Source organism: Genypterus blacodes, unplaced genomic scaffold, assembly GCF_046128005.1.
Source record: "Genypterus blacodes isolate CSIRO-AG114 ecotype Tasmania unplaced genomic scaffold, CSIRO-AGI_Gbla_v1 ptg000039l_1, whole genome shotgun sequence".
Taxonomy (NCBI): domain Eukaryota; kingdom Metazoa; phylum Chordata; class Actinopteri; order Ophidiiformes; family Ophidiidae; genus Genypterus; species Genypterus blacodes.
Window position 1 is genome coordinate 3,481,804 of NW_027466852.1, and position 19,257 is coordinate 3,501,060.

The window sequence follows — 19,257 nt, forward strand, 5'->3', positions numbered from 1 at the left end:
AGTTAAATCACTGGACACGTTTGGGATGTTCTTTATTCCCTGTTGATGGCTGCCTAATTATAGAATTGTTTTTCTGATTAGGCACCAGCTTGATCTGTGTCATAAAGTCACATTCATTCCATTCTCTGTGCCATCTAAAAGTGTACGAGCAGGGTACAGTTAATATCATGTTGATTCCTCCAGGCTTTGCTTCAGATGGCTGCTGCATTCACTGGATAGGTACTTTAGTGGACCCTCACATGATCATGCTTTGCACTTAAAGTAACTTCTTTAGAGAACAAGAAAGACACAATGAGTTATGGGAAAATAGGAAATGCCACATAAATCTGGTTTACCCCTGTTCAAAGTTATTTGTTCAATTTCACTACTGGTAAAGTTCAAAATGGAATAATTTCACTAACAATGAATATTTCCTCTCTTTCATGAGCAAATGAGCATTGTGAAATTTTTAACCATGGAAATGTAGAGCTGATTCTAAATGCCAAGTCGTGCAAAATTGGTTTGTTCTTCTTGGCCTTCTGACCGTGGTAGGATGCTTATGCCACGAAAACACATGGCTGCTGAATTCACTTGGGGTGTTGTCTCTGGGTGTTTGCAACACTAAAACTGAGACATTTCCTGAAGAGCACAAGAAAAGTCCAATTTACACCATCCTATAGGCTTTAAGTGTTTTTGGTGGAGGGTACATTTGTAGCAAATTTGTAGCATTTGTCAGTGGCTGCTATTAAAAAGAAGCTCACTCAAGCCAAGTGAAGCACTGGTGCAAATCAAATAAGCACAGTAATCAAATCACCATTTCACAGAAACTCATTGGGGTTTCTCCTGAAGTATGTGAATCCAGATCTCTGTGTCTCTGGGCAGGATAACATAACAAATGCTCCTAATAGACTTCTACCATTCCAGATGACTTCATGTTCCTGGAGTCCTAAGACTGGAGCCACAGCATTGTATAAAGAAGCCAAGACACAGTGAGACACCCAAAGTGCAAAACCACAATTTCAAAACGTCTGAGTCACTCTATTTAAAAAGAAATCTTCTTCGCATCATACCTCAAGAAAAGAGGAATAGTTATCATCTTTTACAGAACCCAGTAACAGTAAAAAGTTGTCGCACTCTGGAGATGTTTGACATTCACCTTTAAAACTTTCTTTTTTTGGTATAAAATGTCTTTGATCTTGTCCCTCAACAACTTTTGCTCATTGTCATTAGCTTTGCAATGGCTTGGTAATGTGTCTACTAAGCTGAAAGCAAGTGAAAACATTTTTATTTGGCATGAGGAGCAAGAAGTAAACAGCGAATTAGCACTGATGAAGGTTCTACGTCTTCAGTTCTGTCTCTCTCTTGTCTTGTCAGTCCAGTCATGTCATACGTCAATAATATGATGTTTGAATATGATTAGACCCGACAGCCGATTCTAGATGAGTTGTAAATTTGCTTGGTACAAGAGGTTATGTGTACATTTGAGGTCATTTATAATAATCTTGTAGTTGATGAATCCCAGAAATATGATGAATTTGTTCGTACACAAAGGATAAGCTCAAATTCGCTTGTGTGCACGATGATGAATGAGGCCCATTGTGAACATTCTGATTTACATTTACACCTTACAAAAACAAGCTTTTTATCCTTTTCTGGATAACGCATGATAGTGCAAGGTGTAAAAAGGACATTGATGTAACCTACACTGTTTGGGAATGTAGACAATGAGTAATGGTGTAAATCATATGACATATCACACCTCCTCTACCAAACCAGGAAAGACACAAATTATAGCATATGAACGATATAGTTTATGTCAGACATTTCTATCAGAAATGGCATCAGATTATTTAGCTTTACCAGCTATAACATACTGAGAAAGTCTTAGACAAGGGGACAAGCTGACACACTGTCAAGAGATAGGATCACCTTTCTGACAAGCCTTCGGGAAGATATCAAGAAAGAATCATGCCTGACGTGTTTTAATCCATCAAGGCCTCACATTGTTCTACTCACTCTGAGGCACTTTGGCTCTAGGATTAGTTTTCTTTTCACCTACCCCACATCTTTCACCGTTACACAAAAGCACATTCCACATTCACTAGTTATTTGTTCTGCAAAATAAACAAAACATGGTTCCATAAGTGTGATGGGGAGATGGTGGTATCATATTCAGAGTAGATACATCATAAGAATGAGGACAACTGAGTCAAGAAAGTACTGAGCACAGCATTGAGTGTTGTACAACACTTGAGAGAATAATCCATCCATTTCCTGCTTAATCTAATCACACTGCTGTAGCTCTTTCATTACTGAGGCTGTTCTGCCAGTCATTCAGAGAGACAGACTGTTGTTATGATGGCGCAACTGGGACTCTCTCTGGCAGGCATTTACCGTAGAGCTCAGCCAATCACCTGAGGGCATTCTTTCAACACATCACTGGTGATGTTAGCATTTTAACACATTTGACATACTTAGTTGTAATCTCATAGTGTAGATGTAATTTTCCTGATGGACTACAGCGCCTCTTCCAAGGCTGAATGTTTTGGAGGAACTAAATTAGCTTTCCTTTTCTTTGAGGTGACAGCTAGAGCGCCCGACTTCTCTGAGTCAGCATGGCTGAAAGGTGTTAAGAGCCTCAAGGCTTTGCGATCTAACTTTATTCTTCTGACCTTAGGGAAAGTCCCGCACAGGGCCCCTCTTGATTAAAGCTCTGCTGTGAGTGACTCATACAATGTGATTCCTGGTAGCCTCACCACAGCTGGAATTACTCAGCCTCCTTCCCTATTTCAAATCTTGCTGTATGTGTACAGTACGTGTGTGTTAGAGTGACAGCTAACCTTAGGAACCAGGACATGGGTATATATATATAAAACAACTGCTGGCTGCTGGATTTCAATCCCATTGGGACAGTTTCAATAGTGTTGAGGGTTAGGGTTGCTCAGGTCGACGTCAGGTGCAGTCAATCACCTGCTACCTCAGGCACCAAATTGGTGTCACCTACCAGAGCCTTAGAAATACAGATAATACAGGATTGTGTTATTAAAGGCGGGATTTACCCAACCAGGGCAGGAAACAGTTACAAATTGAAACTAATTATTTTCTAAACTTTGAATTGAGATTTCAGCTTTGTGGTGTTGCTTTGCAAGTTCTTCACCTGCCTTACATAGTAGCTGCCTTTAGAATGATACGCTAGACTTTTATGTGTAAATATGTGCTCATTCATTTGTAAACGTGCTTGAGACATGTAAGAAGAGTTTCACATGACACGTATTCATGACAGTCTTATGAGAGCAAAGGCATGGAAATGTCACCTGGGGTTATCCTTCACTGTCCTATGATGACTTTGGGTTAAAAGCGGGTCTGACTCAAGATACACTCATATACTGTAGTTCTTCAAACGTTTGTATTTTTAGACATTGTACAATGTTTGCGCTCTCTCTGCATTTACTGCCACTATTAAGAAACTAACAAGTCAACAATGCATTTAGATGAAATTAAAGGTCAAACCCTAATTTGATCATACTGTGTAAAGGGGTAAAGGCTTACAGGGGTAAATGACAGCCAACTTTCATAATAAACAATATTTGTGGGGATTTTCATTATTCATTAGGTGATTCTTCGGTACATTGTACCGCTAATAATTGTTGACATTTACCTGAGTAACAATTTTAAAGTTTACTTTACTTGCAGTAAAAGGTAGAGGAGTTTCCCCCATTGTGGTACTAGAACTCTAATTAAAGAAAGAATAGGAGTATTTCTTCGACTCCTGCCTGTAATCGCTGATTTGCTGGAACAGCTGGATAATAAAGTGTGAACTCCTTTAACAGATTTTTGACAAGACCTACTTTTTCCACTTGTCTGAACCATTCCTCACGACATAACGAAGTGCTAAGCAAAGTGGTTATGACCAGAGGGAACAGAAATGTATTTGACATACACAGGAGCAATGAAGTCAACTGAATAACATAAAATGAGTAATATGCATTAGCTGGCAGGGGAATGAAACGATACAAAGTGACTGAGTGAGACAGGTATAATGGCTTATGTGAATAGGCAATGACAAATGTTTTTGAAGGTGTGCTGGTTTCTGTGTGTGAGCAAAATGCTTGCGATTATTGTCTGTTATTCCTGCTGAATAAAGACCCTAAAGTTACAAATGGAGGGCCATACTAATTCCCCCGTATGATAGAGCTTTATACCCACAGCTCACTGAACACCCACAGACATAAGATGTCTTCGAGCTAGAAACAGAATTCCCTTTAGAATTTATTTATTCAATTTTATGCAGCTAGGATTATAGAGTTGCACAGCAGGTGCAATGAAAAATGAAACTTGCTGCTGAAAATGCTGAACTTAAACAAATATATTTTTTATTGATCGTGCAGGGGGAAATAACTGCTGAAAAGGAAAAGGAAGAATCTAAATTTCATTAAAATCAGATCAAAAGTGGAATAAGGACAACAGATTTTCACAAGCACTTAATCCAAAGTAGTCAAGCCAACCTGTGCCATCATAGATAGCATAGATTCACAAATCAGAATATTTAAGGATGACAGCAGTTCAGATCATATAAAAAAGAATACATGCTTCCAAAACCATGACTTTATGAATGAATTAGAGACTGAAATGAACAACAGCTTGTCAAACAGATATAATAAAGACTGAACGCAAGAAAAAGGCCTCAGATGTGAGAGCCCAGGGGCATATCCGTGGTTGGGCAAAGGTTCACGGAGCGTTGCACGCAGAAACGTGATGCATAGAGCTGACACAATTGCCCATTCAGAGACCACAAAGGGCTGTGTCTCATCTTGATGATATATTTCTAGCTCAACCCTAGGAAGCGTTCCACCCCCCTGAACAGGCCCCTGTATGTGAGGGCAGTTGTCAGTCAGCTTGCCCCCCTGAGGAATGGGGGTCCCTGCACTGTAGGCAACCCTGCATATGGCCCAACTGTAAACGACAGTGGGGAAGACTTCAATAGGGCTAAGGAGAAGCCTGGCTATTGAGTGAAATGGTGCTTGGAGGAGTTTGCATTTCAAAGAGGTCAGAAAGATGCATTTCAGACTTCAATCAGAGCAATCACCAGGGTGGAAGGATGTATTTGTGGGCTTCTGCTATTCATATTTGAGCTTTTTTTCTACTTGTCATCTATTTTGTTGAGGCCATTTCCCCTTTGCTCCTCCTCCAAACGTATTGGTTTGACAACAGCCAAGCAATGGTAGAAGAAATAATAATATGCTGCGTAAATCCCGTGTTGAAATAAGACATTACCTTGAAATCCGACATGTAAACAGTTCTGCTTCCAAATCATAAATCTTAACACTTCCTTGACAATTCTTCAAACTTGTACTGAAGTACTTGACTAACCTCTGATGTTGCCACTTTTCATGTGTCCACAACAGAGTATATGACTCCCATGACACTGAAGATGCTCAAGATGACCTCCCACCCCAAACAGCCAAGAGATACCAGTGTCAATCAACACCAGGCACAATGACAATCAAACATGCTATCTATGGGACATGTGACCCCTGGTATATTTTTACAACAGCAAAGGTGATGACAGCACCGAAACCCCCGGGAAAACAAATATGTGTACATCAAAGCCTGACACATGATCCTATGCTATGTCTTTGTGGTATGTCTGCTACATAATGCACCACAGAATAGTGCTGCCCTCATCTCATTGTTAGGGTGTAAACATGAGGGGCAAATATTAGTCCAATATAGACAACCTTTGTTTAGTGTTGTTCCATTGCTTCGTGGAAGGCTTTACCGTACACATAGATCTGTAAAGGATTGTTTACAGTAAGCATTAGGACATTCTCCCTCTGGAGTTTTGTATTTATCTTCTCTTTTTCTTTTTTTAGCAATTTAACAATCCATTGACTTTCCTTTCCTTTTCTCAAATTTCTTTCGATCAATTCATCAGTTATTTCGAGTCATGTCTTATTCTATACCTTTTCTACACAATTTTCCAAACTTAAGTAAAAATGATCAAGAACTTTCAAAAATCTACAGTTCTTTTCAGAATTTCTTCCACTTCACATTTATTTTAGCAACTTCAGAGATGTTATTCTTGAATCCTCCTCACAAAACAATAGATTTTGTTTTTCAGTGTAGGTTATAGTCCAAAATTAATTTTCTCTTTGTGGAAGGAAAATATAAGGTTGTGCAGGCTTCAGCAGAAGCTGGGCCTTGTTGGAACTGTACAACAACCTGTGAACTCAGGTAACATTAAAAGATTTATGATGAGACCTGCCTTCATTAGTCATTAGTCATAAAAAAAGATTAGGTCTATAAAGGACTAAAGTACACAGACCTTTTAAGACTCATAATGAGCTTTGTCAAGTACAGACACACTGAACGCAAAAGTAGCCACATGAGAGACCAATTCCAACTCCTAAAAACCTCATGATATTCCACATTAACTCCATTAAATAAATGGCAGGGATGGTGTTATATACAGTAGTAAAGAAAAACGCACAATCCTGGAAACATTAAAGAAACATTATGGGAAAATGCATAATGAGTAGATTTACTACTTCAATGACTATAAAAATGGCATCATTTTTGAGATGCTGGACTGCCATTTGTGAAGTTTAAACTTTTGCTGTATTACAAATGAGAAAAGCTCATGAAAAACACTGCTGTCTGGCAGAAATCACGTCTCTTTTAAATGTGTTTAAGAGAGACAGTTTTGTTATTTCAAACTGATTACTTTTCTTGTCACTGGACACCAGACATTATCTAGATCTTCAGATTTTCCCAATCCACAGAGGAGCATTTAAAACTTCTTCCACTACTGCAAATATAACAAAACACATGTTGAACCGGAGGCAGTGTCATATATATTTAAGGCCAGATTATGGTTGATGGTAAAGCATCCAGTCACACGTTTATGACAGTGAGTGTCTTTGCTACCTAATTTGGCTTATGCCACCTTACCTAGCAGCTGTACTCCGCGGGTGAGGCCGTAAACATCAATGAGGGCCCACAGAGGCTCAGCTGTGCGAACGCCACTGAAGAAGAGCATGGGACTGGACTCATTAATGCGGTAGAAGACTCGACCCTTCTTGTCAACCCAAAATGCGATGACGTTGCTCTCATTGGCAAATTCTTCAGGCAGGGCTTTGGCCCAAAAGCCACTCTGGGAGACCAGGTCTGGGCAGGCGTACTTGGGCAGGTTGTCTGGGTTTATCCTGGAAGGGTCTTTGGAGGTGAAACCCAATCGCAGAGCTCCACTCCAGCAACACTGCTTTTTTGTAATCTGAGGAAAACATAACCACATGTGGTGCTATTACTTACAACACTTCAATCTGAGGTCGAAATCAACCCATGATGCCAAGTGTCACATCAGAGTTAAGTCTACATGGTTCTCCTTTGTCAAGCACAGATTGAAATAGGATTCAATTCATCTGTATTACATTGTAGCCATGTAGATGTGATATTGTAAAACTCAATTCTTGAGGAAATGTGATGACTAAGAGAGCATAGACCCAGACCAGCTGAGGCTGCATCATTTGTTGTTTCATTCAGGAATGAAGCAAACTGTTCTCTTTTTTTTGTTTTCATTTTTCAAAAAACAAACCAGTGATATTTCTGTCTGGAACTTTTGGTGGAAATCAATATAAAGAAAGTGTTTTCAGTCTTATGCTTCATTATTTTCTACTTACTTTGAAGAAGTCTTGCAAAAAATTATATCATTTAGAATTTTGATATTTGTATTTTTTGTTACAGGAAGCTCTTGCTGGAGATGTCCTTGACATTAAATGGTCTTATTTACTGTAAACTGAAGGGAACAGAGTCCCCCTTCAACATGAAACAAAACAGCTATTGGCTGTGTGGGGACTCATGTCTGGGTGAAAATCACTTTAAACTAAGTGAGAGACTGCAACATCCACCAGTTTCCATCCAAGTATCCAAGCATGGCAACAGCTTAAATGGTGATCTCTGAAAGTTAAGGAATACTAGCTGTACACAATGACTTTTCACGGTAAAATATCAACAACTGTTTCTGTTGACAAACAACAACAACACACACACACACACACACGTTTTATTGATCCCCAGAGGGGAAATTCTTTTCCAAGGCAAGGCTGAAATAAAACCGCTGGGTTGATTCAAGAATTCTGAATTACCTTGTGTGATCTACCATGTATAGTGCACTAACATGAAACTGTCACACAGGACATGTCACTTTTTAGTTTTAGTGAGTTTTAGTAACTAATATGTAATACATAGGATGTGTGTAATGCACAGATCCAGAAAAGGAAATCATCATACATGTGAATATTAGCAAAAGTGTGAAATAAATAGTCTGTACCAGTGTTCTGTAATGTGCCAAATAGCACTCTTCCACGTCCATTTTTCTAATGCCAAACTTTTTACCAAATGTGAAGTGTTTGTGATATCCTGCAAACCTGACAACCAAATCACTTTGTAAGATATTTGTTCCCCAAAATGAGAGAATGACAATCTGCAGACACAGACACAGAATACCTTGAGGCGGACTTGCTCATATAGTGCAGTGGGCCTGTTGCTGAAGGTGATAGCATTGCAGAAACTGGCCTGCCTCTTCACTGTCTTTTGTGCAAGGTCCATGACGATTTGGGACCCCTTAGCGTTGGGATGGAAGAGAAGTGGGCTGATGGCAAGAGTCCCACCAACGGCGCCATATTGGATAGGCAGACATCGCTTGGGTTTGTGGTGACATCGGTGGGATGTGGATGGGAAAGGACCACCAAGAGAGTCTAAAGCAAAGACACACAAGAGAGGAGCAGACAACAGAGGGCGATGAGTTTCACTGTGGATGAAAATGGCATAATCAAATCAGGAGATTAGGTTTACAAATAAAATAACAAATCCCAGCATCAAGTTTGATCATCAATTAATCAAGTATCAATCAAAACTAATGATATTTGATATATTTAAACATTGACTTACACCAACAGTAAACATGAAGATATTACCAACTATCCTTTGAAATCTTACATGGGATTTTAGTTTCCAGTTGAATGCAGATGCAGAGAGCAATAACACCACAATAATCACTGCAACAGCAAGAAAGTGAGCGTACAAAGAAAGTCTCCTTTCCCACTCACGGTACCCCTGTGTCAAACAGCTGTGTTGCATTATTACCATACGGACTATTGTCAGTGGAGACATTGCTGTGCGCCTCTGATTAGATTGCTGTATCTCTGTATGATTGTTGTAATGTTGCTGGAAAGAGGAAAAGCCAGAAAACAATCACATCTTTTCAATTCTGAGATGGATCCTTGATGGATCAGACGAGCCACTCATTATAGTTGGCAGCTTACCTATAAGCGCTAAACAACCAATCAAGAAAAGGACATTAAATACAAATTTTACTAAAATACTATACTCTCGATTCAATTCAGTTTTGGGATACTGATACCTTATTTGAACGTTTACATTTTGGGAGACTATGTTCCATGGGCTATTATTATATCTTTTAATCTATGACATTTATCTTGCTGTATGATGTATCTTCAGAATATTGCTTTTAACTGAAAATCACCTGGTTTCAGCTGTATGGAAATTCTTAGACAATAATTAATCAGCTTTACCTTGTAGAGGTGTCTGACGTATTTCATCTGAGAGGAGAACTAACCCTTAAACTGGAGATATTTCATTTAGAATATTTCTCCAATTTGGGAAATAAACAACGATACTTGCGTTTGATACTAAAGTACATTTGACAGTCCAATGTGCACTTGTTATTTTGTTCCTGTAAGGGTTAGCCAAAATATGCAAATGAATGTCACTTGTTATGGTTTCATAAATTACTTAAATGGGATGTAGAAAATTCAATGTTATTATTTTCACTAAGGCATAAAAAAAACCCCACAACATTTTTTTATAGCTAATAAGTAAATTTTGCAAATGCTTGCATATTACTTGTTATGGTTTCCTCTTTTATTTAAAGGGTACAAGACTTCACTGCTCTTTACTGTTCTTATTTTTACTAAGGGATCTATTCCTTTCAATTAGTCAATGTGCAAAAAAACCCCAAAATGAACAACAATCACTGTGCACAATGAGTGAAAACAGGCAAATTGACTCTTCCCCCTCCCAAAAAGCCCTGTTTGTTCTGATTGGCCAACTGTATCACACCTGATCTGGCAGCGAGCCCCAAACTGTGAAACAGGGAATGACTGAGTATGCAACATAATGATGCAAACATGCTACAGAAGGGAAATTGAATATTTAAATATAATTTAGAAAACACATATATGTTCTGTATGTTTTTTATTTATGGCAACTGTTTGGATAAAGTTGAACATTCACTCCAGTTGGAGCCAAATTTGAAAATATCATGTAGTATTGTTGATTGTGATTAATGTTAAGTGTATTGTCCTTTGGTCTCATTGTATTGTATTGTATGTCTATGCGATAGTATCTGAACACTGCTATATCACACAGTACGGTTAACAGGCACTGAACTGAAAATTAACACAGTTACAGCAGCAGCACATGTCCTGTGAAGGGCTGATCATATCAGTCCTACTGTCCTCACTCTTTCTTTGCCCCCTCTTTGCCTCCTGTCTGTGTTTATCTGATAGTGCCCCTCCCACTTTTTCCACCATGTTACTGTGCCTACCAACCAATCTGACCCCATCCTAAGAGCATCTTTGTGGCCTTTTGTCTTAGATGGAGCCAAGGGGGAGCAATTGAATGGGGCAGACGTGGTCTGAGGCAGATTGAGATGAATGCATTACCAGCTGTAAAGTTGAGCAGCTGCCACGAAGATTGGTGTGAATTCATGTTCCTTAGCAACCCCTCATATCTAAAGGTCTAGATCAGCATGCTTAGCTATCAGCTAGGATACAACAGATGGCTTTTGTTTGCCAGGACACAACAACATTTTATTTATAGCCTCAGATTTCACCTTTTTGTAACTCTGCTTGTGCGCTAGCTGAGAGGCAATCAGAACAGTCCAGTGCAGCTGTTTATAGTGTAGAATTCTTAATCAAATACAACCCATAAAAACCTTAACTAGGCCCCTTGAAGCTGCAATGTTCACATGGGTTTTAACAAGTATTTACATTAATAATTGTTTTTAATGGAATCTCATGGAGGAGGTGTCTAGAAAAGATAGCAAACTATATCTGCACTATTTATACTGAAAATGTGTTGTTTTCCAGCATAAACCATCCTTCCCACCATCACAATGTACTCCATGTAGTCCACACAAAAATCATTATTGTCTTTAATACAGAGGCTTGAAAATGGCTTATCGATATTGTTCATCAATGACAGCTAGTCCTTGTGTGTGTGTGTGTATGTGTGTGTGCGTGTGTGTGTGTGCGTGTGTGCGTGTGTGTGCGTGTGTGTGTGTGTGTGTGTGTGCGTGTGTGCGCATGTGTGTGCGTGTTTGTGTGTGTGTGTGTGTGTGCGTGTGTGTGTGTGTGCGTGTGTGCGTGTGTGCGTGTGTGTATGTGCCCGTGTGTTTGTGTGTTTGTGTGTTTGTGAGTTATCAGTGGTTTAATCTGCCTTGCAGGAGCCATTTTGCCAGAAGGTCAAAGATGTCTTGTGTTTCATGATGAGCAAACAGGGTGGAGACCTCGTCTTCTCCTGAATTGGAATGTGGAGGACTTTATGGTATTTATTAAAGCAGACACGACATCTCCTACGCCTACACACAATGTGGTTAATACCTATCATACGCTGATGAAAACCACCGAATGAACAAAGTTTGCACTATTTTATTTAGCTGAAGACTGTCAGTACATTAACATGTATTCAGTGCTCCGAGGGCCAGATGTATGTATATAAAATGGGCATATGAGAGTGTCCTTGTGCATTCACGACTAGTATGAAATGAACCTATATTTTACTAAGGTTGCAGCTAAATATGCAATCAGTGAATGTGTAATGTGTTGAGTGTGTTCAGTAATATTTAAATCCAAACAGTAATCAGTAATGAATTTATTTTTTCAAGATTTTCCGAGAACAAAATTCAACTTCTGCTGAAAACCAAATTTCAGTGTCTATTACTAATAAAACCCATGCAACAGGATTCACCAGAAGAACTTAAAAAGAGCATAAGATTGTGATCCGGTATTTTCCTGTTACTGAAGATGAAACTGTCATGGACATGGTTTTGTGTGTTGCATCACAGACTACTTGCACATTCATGGAATATGTGTGTTTTGGATTGCTATAAATGTGTTCACTGCCGGAAGGCGGATATGCCGTGTGTACAATCTATGGCCTTAATATTTAATAATATTGGGAAATGTCACAAAACTCATGTTTAATGCCTTGAATATCTTCTCTGAAATTGGAAATTGATGTGTTTGTGTTTGACACCAGAGACAGTGTGCAACAAAATGCACACTGTGATATACCAGCAGCTTTAACACACCTTAGCTAATTTGCATCTGCTCTTCACAGGCAGAGAAATTTGATCATCCCTTGTTGCGATGACTATCAGAGCTGACATGCAAACTGTGCTTCAGTCCTGTGCGCCTGTTTGAGACATAACACGCATGTGTTGTAGAGCACATCTCAAATCTGCGCCCCAAACCAAAAGGCGTATTACATCTGGCCCTGGGTGTTTAGCTGTGTGTGCAAGTGTTTCTTATCTTCATTCTTTACCCACTAAGCAGTTTAGGATGAAGTTAATCAGAACTGTTCAAATATTTGCTATATATTCCTCAGGCATATGGCCATATTGGTAAATGCTGCTCTCAGTAAAAGTTCTCATAAGCAGCAGAGCCGCGGAAATATCTTTTCTACACAAGTTTCTTATTTGATTTTGTCCATAGCAGAACTATTGACAGTCATTTAAAAAGCCACCAACAGGCTTGCAGGGCAATGACAAACATCATCTTAATGATGTTTACACAGTCTGGATGTTGTATTCAATCCCACTGACTCATGAAAAAATGGCATTACAGCCTGAAATAACACAAACTATGAAATAAATCCTGCGATGATAGAGACTATTAATCACGCCTATTATCATTTAACGCATTTGACGCTGCTTGAAATTCGAGGTGGAAAAGATGGAAGCAGTGGCAACAATCTCCTGTTTATCTGTGATGTTGTATATAGAGTCGTTTCTGATATTCTATGAGCAAAACAGTAACATAGTGGATTACAATATAATCTACTGCAGTCACCAATGCATCAGAGATACTATTTAACTGAATCAACCGCTCTGACACCTTGTCAGGCTTTATTGCAGGCCTTCAATAAAGAGATACAGATCTGCCAGTGAAAAACAGTATGTATGTTGTAACTGCAGCAATTTGATCAAATAAGGGAAGTGAAAAGTCCATCAGTACACAAGTATCTGAAAATTATATTCTCAGTAGCAGTTTACAACTATATTTAGTTACTCGCCATCTTTGCTACTTGATTGCATTAGATTGTGGACGTGACTCTAATAGATGAGCGCAGAGTATTACATTTCCTGTTCTGACTCATCTCCAATGTTCCCTGCGTGCACATGTCTACATGCCTGACAGATGCCACGTAGATAAAAGCTGTATGTGTGAAACCCAATAGGATGACAGACAGGCATTACTACACAGGCACAGTGATAGTAACTGTAGCTGTGGCTGCTATTCTACCTGGGGGACGCAGGTGAGGAGGAGTCATTACACACTCCTCAGGCATCATGTTTGTGGTAACCACGGGGCTCTACACACTGCTAGGCAATGCCACTGTGTTGATAAGTTGATAGTTGTCTCATGTCCATGACAACATGTCTTGGGATGGTTTCCATAATAAAACAGACCAGACCCGGAACCTGTAACTTGTGGGCAGACCGCTCCCACCACGCTCTAAAGTTTAACAACAATAGTAGTATATAGATAATACAACCTTCCTTCCTTCTCTCTATCTCTCTCTCTCCCCTCTTCCCTCTTTCTAAATAAAAAATTATCTCCAAAATATCCTACAACTGTATGCAGAATGTCATGTACAATGTTTGCTTCAATAAAAACAAATTGCAAAATGAAATAACTGTCTGATAAGTGCTGGAAAACAATTTTTACTACCTGAAATTCAATACCATTACAACCTCTACAATAAAGCTTTTTGTTTTTTTAACATTATTCATTGTTTTTATTGATCATCGGTGATATAATCCAGCCCTGATTTTTCCTAGAGGAACATACATTTACATGAGAGAAAGGAGGAGTAATAAATAAAGGAATATTGTCGGAATTTCTCTAGTTGGAGCTCGTTATACACCTTCAAACTACTTCAATTGTACTACCTAGAGGAATGCTTTAATGTCCTATCTCGCTCATATCCTAAATGTTGAGACAGTGCAATATCAATAATTCAGACCTTCCAGTTACACCGTGATCACCTGGGAGTGAAAGATGAGACGGCAGAGATAATAAAAGCTTGTGTCAGACTGACGTCATCCATCACAGCCCACTACTGTTACCACATTCGCTCAACCTGAAGGATGACATAACAGCAATCAATAAATAATAATATTGCATGGCAGCATACAGCATGGCTTTAATCTAATGAAACATTAATGAGGGTGAAAGAGGGCCGGTTGGTGCAGAGGCGTAATGATATGCAGTGTGTACTGAATGCAAGAATGCTTGATGCTATTCAATAATGGCTGGAAGTCATTACACAGTCATTGCTTTGAGTTGTCATGAGGATGAAAGAACTGGCTGCACACAGACACATACACACAATACTACCTGCTTCACTGAAAAACATATACAGGTGACAGAGGCAAGTATAGTATGTCTAACATGATGGTCTGCAATCGCCCCTTAATTGCTCCATGGGGCTGAGATGTGGTGACTGTATGGCTCACACAGTCCCTATTGAGCCTTTCAGTGACACCCATGGATACTAACTATGAATGCATTATCTAATTTCCTGGAGGAGACCATTCCCATCAGGATATAAATGTGGTGGTGTAAGGGTGTCCCTCAATAGTATTTCCCTTTGTTTTCGTTTAACCAAGACAAGTGGACCCAAGCCGCGTCGGTACACCAGACATTATACGCTGGTTTGTTATTTGTCATCCAGCTGTAGGTTGGGGTGTGTTTGTGTATGTTTTTGTGTTTGTATCGGTGGATATATTGTGTCATATACATTGTGTTATTGTGTTGTGTTATATGCTGTATTTCTTTAGGGTTTCTTTGGCCCACAGCATGTTGTCTTAATGTAGAAGAAATGAAATTTAGATTTGTCACACTAAACTATGCCACCTGACCGTGAGACATGTTTCTGTCACTCCATAGCAACTGTGGAGGCCTGATAAAAGCACACACTTACACACACACACAAAAACACTTAATTGTAGGACAATCTGTCAAAAAAATGATACACTATGTAACATTTCCTCTCAGTCTAACCTTTACATTTAGATACTGAGGCCAATTCATTGTGAATGCAGCCAGACGTTCCATAGATTCAGCCTCCACAGCCTGAGACACTGGCCCAGTTTTGGTGGATTGGGAGCAGAGGAGCTCCCACACAGACACACTTATGCAACACTGTTTGAATGCAGCGCCTGCGCTTTACACCTGACACCATCAGCTGTTTCGTTCAAGATAATAAAAGAAATGTTATATATATATTTGTATATCAATTCTTGTTATTGATAAAGTCTTGCTGTGTTGTTTCAGAAAGGAGCAGCTGGAGCGATCAGATGCTTTCTATCAATGGCTGTGTGTCACCATAGCAACGGCTGGCTCCAAACAGAGACACAGTTAAGCCTCTCTTCTCTTTGAGATACACCCAATTAGTAGTTATAACAATTTGTTACAATATAAATGACTAAAACATTCTCTAAATGGCTTTATTGAACACTTGATTCTATTTGGGTCAATGACAGCAAGCATAAGCCCATTAATTATGAATTCTAACATCTTTTTTTTTCTTTAAATAGTCACAGATGTTTCACTTTCAATCATTGCAAAAACATATTTGGTTGATTTCAGTTATTGTTATCATGTGGCAAAATAAACAACAAGGTTTATCTAAAGAGAGTAACACTGAGGGAGTAAACATCCTATTCATTTCATAGAAAGCTTTTGGCTCAGAAACAAATAATAATCAGTAGAGTAACTCAAACGACTGGTTGTCTTTCCTGATTAGCCGTGTAATAAGTGACCAGCTATCACGTCAAGATGGCAGGTCCTTTTTGGAATAACAACAGTTTGCTGTATATTATTGAATCAATCCATAAATCAGTCAAATGTTCAGTGAGTGACAACTCACGGATGAAGTTCAACTAATGCAGCTCAGAGAGGAACTGTAGGCGGATCACTGGGATATACGACGATCGAACTCTAAATCAAACACAATCTTGCTTTGTCCTTCCAGGGACAGGAGAGCTTACAGGTAGAAGCTGGTGATTACAGGTGCAGAGTGATTGAGCTGCTCTAATCAGCTGACACGACTGGTAACAAGGCAAAGAACAGCTACAATGAAGCAGAGCTGATGTTTGAAATTAAGAACGTTTCTATGAATAATATTTTGATTTCTGTCTGTATCAGAAACAAGGCAAGATTGAAAATAAGCAAACATTGACACCAAATTAATAGGATTCCTTTGTTTGAATATACTGAGTGCTTAACACATGACCAGACAAGCTCTCAACGGTCATGTGCATGATTACTATGCAAATAATGTGAAAATTCGGTTACAGCTGTTTGTTCTTGATCCCAGAGCGAGAGAAGAAGCCTCAGCTTCAGCTGCCTGCTGTCTGTCCCTGTTTGACTAATTGGATTAATCTAAGAGCTTTAATTAGAACAATCAGGTTGTCAAAAGCAGAGGAAGCTCCAGGAACACCAACCTAACCTTACATTCAGCAAACACAACCACAGTATAGTCTTACTCAAAGAGGCACAGAGTGACTATGCACTGAATATAATCACAACATATATGCCAACAGAGAAATGACGGATACACTTTTATTGTATCCTACTAGAAATGTATAATTGGTTTAGTTATTTGCCACCAATCACAATACAAAACAGAAAACAGTCCCCACAACACAGTTGACTTCCATTGTCTATTCACCAAAGCTCTTCCAAAAGCCACAAAAAGGTCCCTCTGTGCTTTTCATGCGGCCCAAAAGCTCCAAAGGTTGTTTAAGATGAACTTCCTTATATATATATATGGAGTTATTGCTACTATGACTACAAACGTCTACAGGACCGCTGGTCTATATCATGAGAAATCACCATCAACACCATCAATCAAAAGTCATATTCTGTGCAACATTCCCCTTGAGCATGAATCTACATGTTTGGTGTCAGGGCCTAACTTGTATCATAGGAAATCGATGAATTGATTCTGGTTGCCCAGGCTACCGCACAGCCGCACGGGTGGGGGGTGGGGGGTGGGGGGACTACTGCACTATACACAACAGAGGGAAACCCCACAACTTTACGTACACCACTGAAACAGAGAGTCAAGCTACTGTCTATGGGACTATACATACATGTTCATATAAAACATGTTCATTTGGGACATATGAGGGAGACCATGTGCTGTTCACTGCGCTCTGTTCACCAAAGAAACATATCAATGAGCACAGATGCACGTCACCAACACTGATTCTAATTAACACAGTGACGTAACAATGAGGGAAGAATAGACTGTAGTTGCACTATAATAACACAGCGCGTGCCGTGCGTATATGGCCATCAAGACATGTAATATTACATTCAAGCACCAAATCAAATGAACGCTGGATGTTTGTAATCTGCGCCTCGTTCACCTCACACAGCGTTTATTCTTACCGTAAAAGGCATTTCGCGTTATCTGGCCACCCATGGCTTTATTCCCGTAGAGTCCGCTTACACCCGCTTCTGGTGGATTAATCACACACACATCCCTGCCTCGATGACATGGCTGCACCTTCTACATAAAAGCGTCCATGTGTTTGTTTGTCCTGAATAGATGCAGACGCTGGAGAGACCCACACCTCCTTACGCGCAGGACAACATCAGCGAAAGGCAACTCCCCCCATTCACTGAGCCCACAGACACACACACACACACACACACACACACACACACACACACACACACACACACACACACACACACACACACACACACACACACACACACACACACACACACACACACAGCCACGGGGATTTACATAAAAGGTGGAGACTGTGAGTGAGTGAGCGCCTTTAACACTGTCACTGCCGCACTGAGCAGCCGCGTCAGGTTATTTATAGGCCATGAAATTGACAAGGGAGAGGAGAAGGAAACACCCCGCGGCCGTGGAGATGAAGCATGTGTTTGTTTATTCAGTTGTTTGTTTATAATAATACCTGATATAATATGTTATACTTGTTAAAACTTAATATATACATAATTGGTACTCATGTACATTCTTCTCTTGGCTGGTTTGGTTGTAAACATATTTTTAAATATACATTTGCATAGATAGATAGATATATAGATAGATAGATAGATAGATAGATAGATAGATAGATAGATAGATAGATAGATAGATAGATAGATAGATAGATAGATAGATAGATAGATGACATTGACATTGACAAACTCTTCATCAATCATTAAGAGATGAACAAAAACAACATACAAGATCTATACAACATCACCAAGGATACCACACTTCCACTCCATATATGTATGTGGAACAGTCTGTATTATATATGACCATCTTTCTATCTGTGTGGATAAGTAACTCCACCTTTGTCATTATAAACATAAAACAGCATCAGGGTCAATCTGGATGCCTCAGAGAGCAAATGGTCACATTCTTCACTCTCAGCACTCAGTCTTCCTCCTTCAGTCTCTGCCTGTTTGTGAGCCTCAGGGCCAGAGCAGACAGACCATGTGACCCCTCAAGAGTCGGGTCTCTGACTTGAGCTGTCATCACATATCCATGTTGACCTCAAGGCCCTCAATCTTAGACGCCACTGTGTTTACTTTGGGCCAAAAGCACAGGCACCCAGATAATGGGACTGTGAAATATGAGAGAGATAAATCGGATATGCTGAATTAATAGAATCACCGCTGAAGAAGAATGAAAGCCTCCTGGAATGCAGATTAGTCATTTATTCACCCTTTTCAAATTATGTTGGGTTAGTTGGAAAAATCCAAAAAACCACCACATTACTCATGATATCCTGCAGGTAATAATATTTACATATCCCAATTTCCCTGTTTACATTTTAATGATAATAAACAAGTAACAATAGCAAATACTCAAGATGGCCTGGGATGCTGATCAAAATGAAATCAGGGACACAACCTCAAGGTTTAGTTT

General features: G+C 39.5%; 1 protein-coding gene across 1 annotated transcript in view; it reads right to left on the minus strand.

Annotated features, from left to right (window-relative positions):
* Positions 1–17,986, minus strand: part of neurl1aa (neuralized E3 ubiquitin protein ligase 1Aa) — a 42,384-nt gene extending 24,398 nt beyond the window's left edge. Inside the window, exons 1-3 of the mRNA XM_076147984.1 lie at positions 17,748–17,986; positions 8,485–8,735; positions 6,931–7,252 (exon numbers count right to left, since the gene is read on the minus strand). Coding sequence (XP_076004099.1) covers positions 6,931–7,252; positions 8,485–8,735; positions 17,748–17,781 — 607 coding nt within the window. The 5' untranslated portion in view covers positions 17,782–17,986. The remainder of the gene's footprint in view (positions 1–6,930; positions 7,253–8,484; positions 8,736–17,747) is intronic.
* Positions 17,987–19,257: the final 1,271 nt, after the last annotated feature.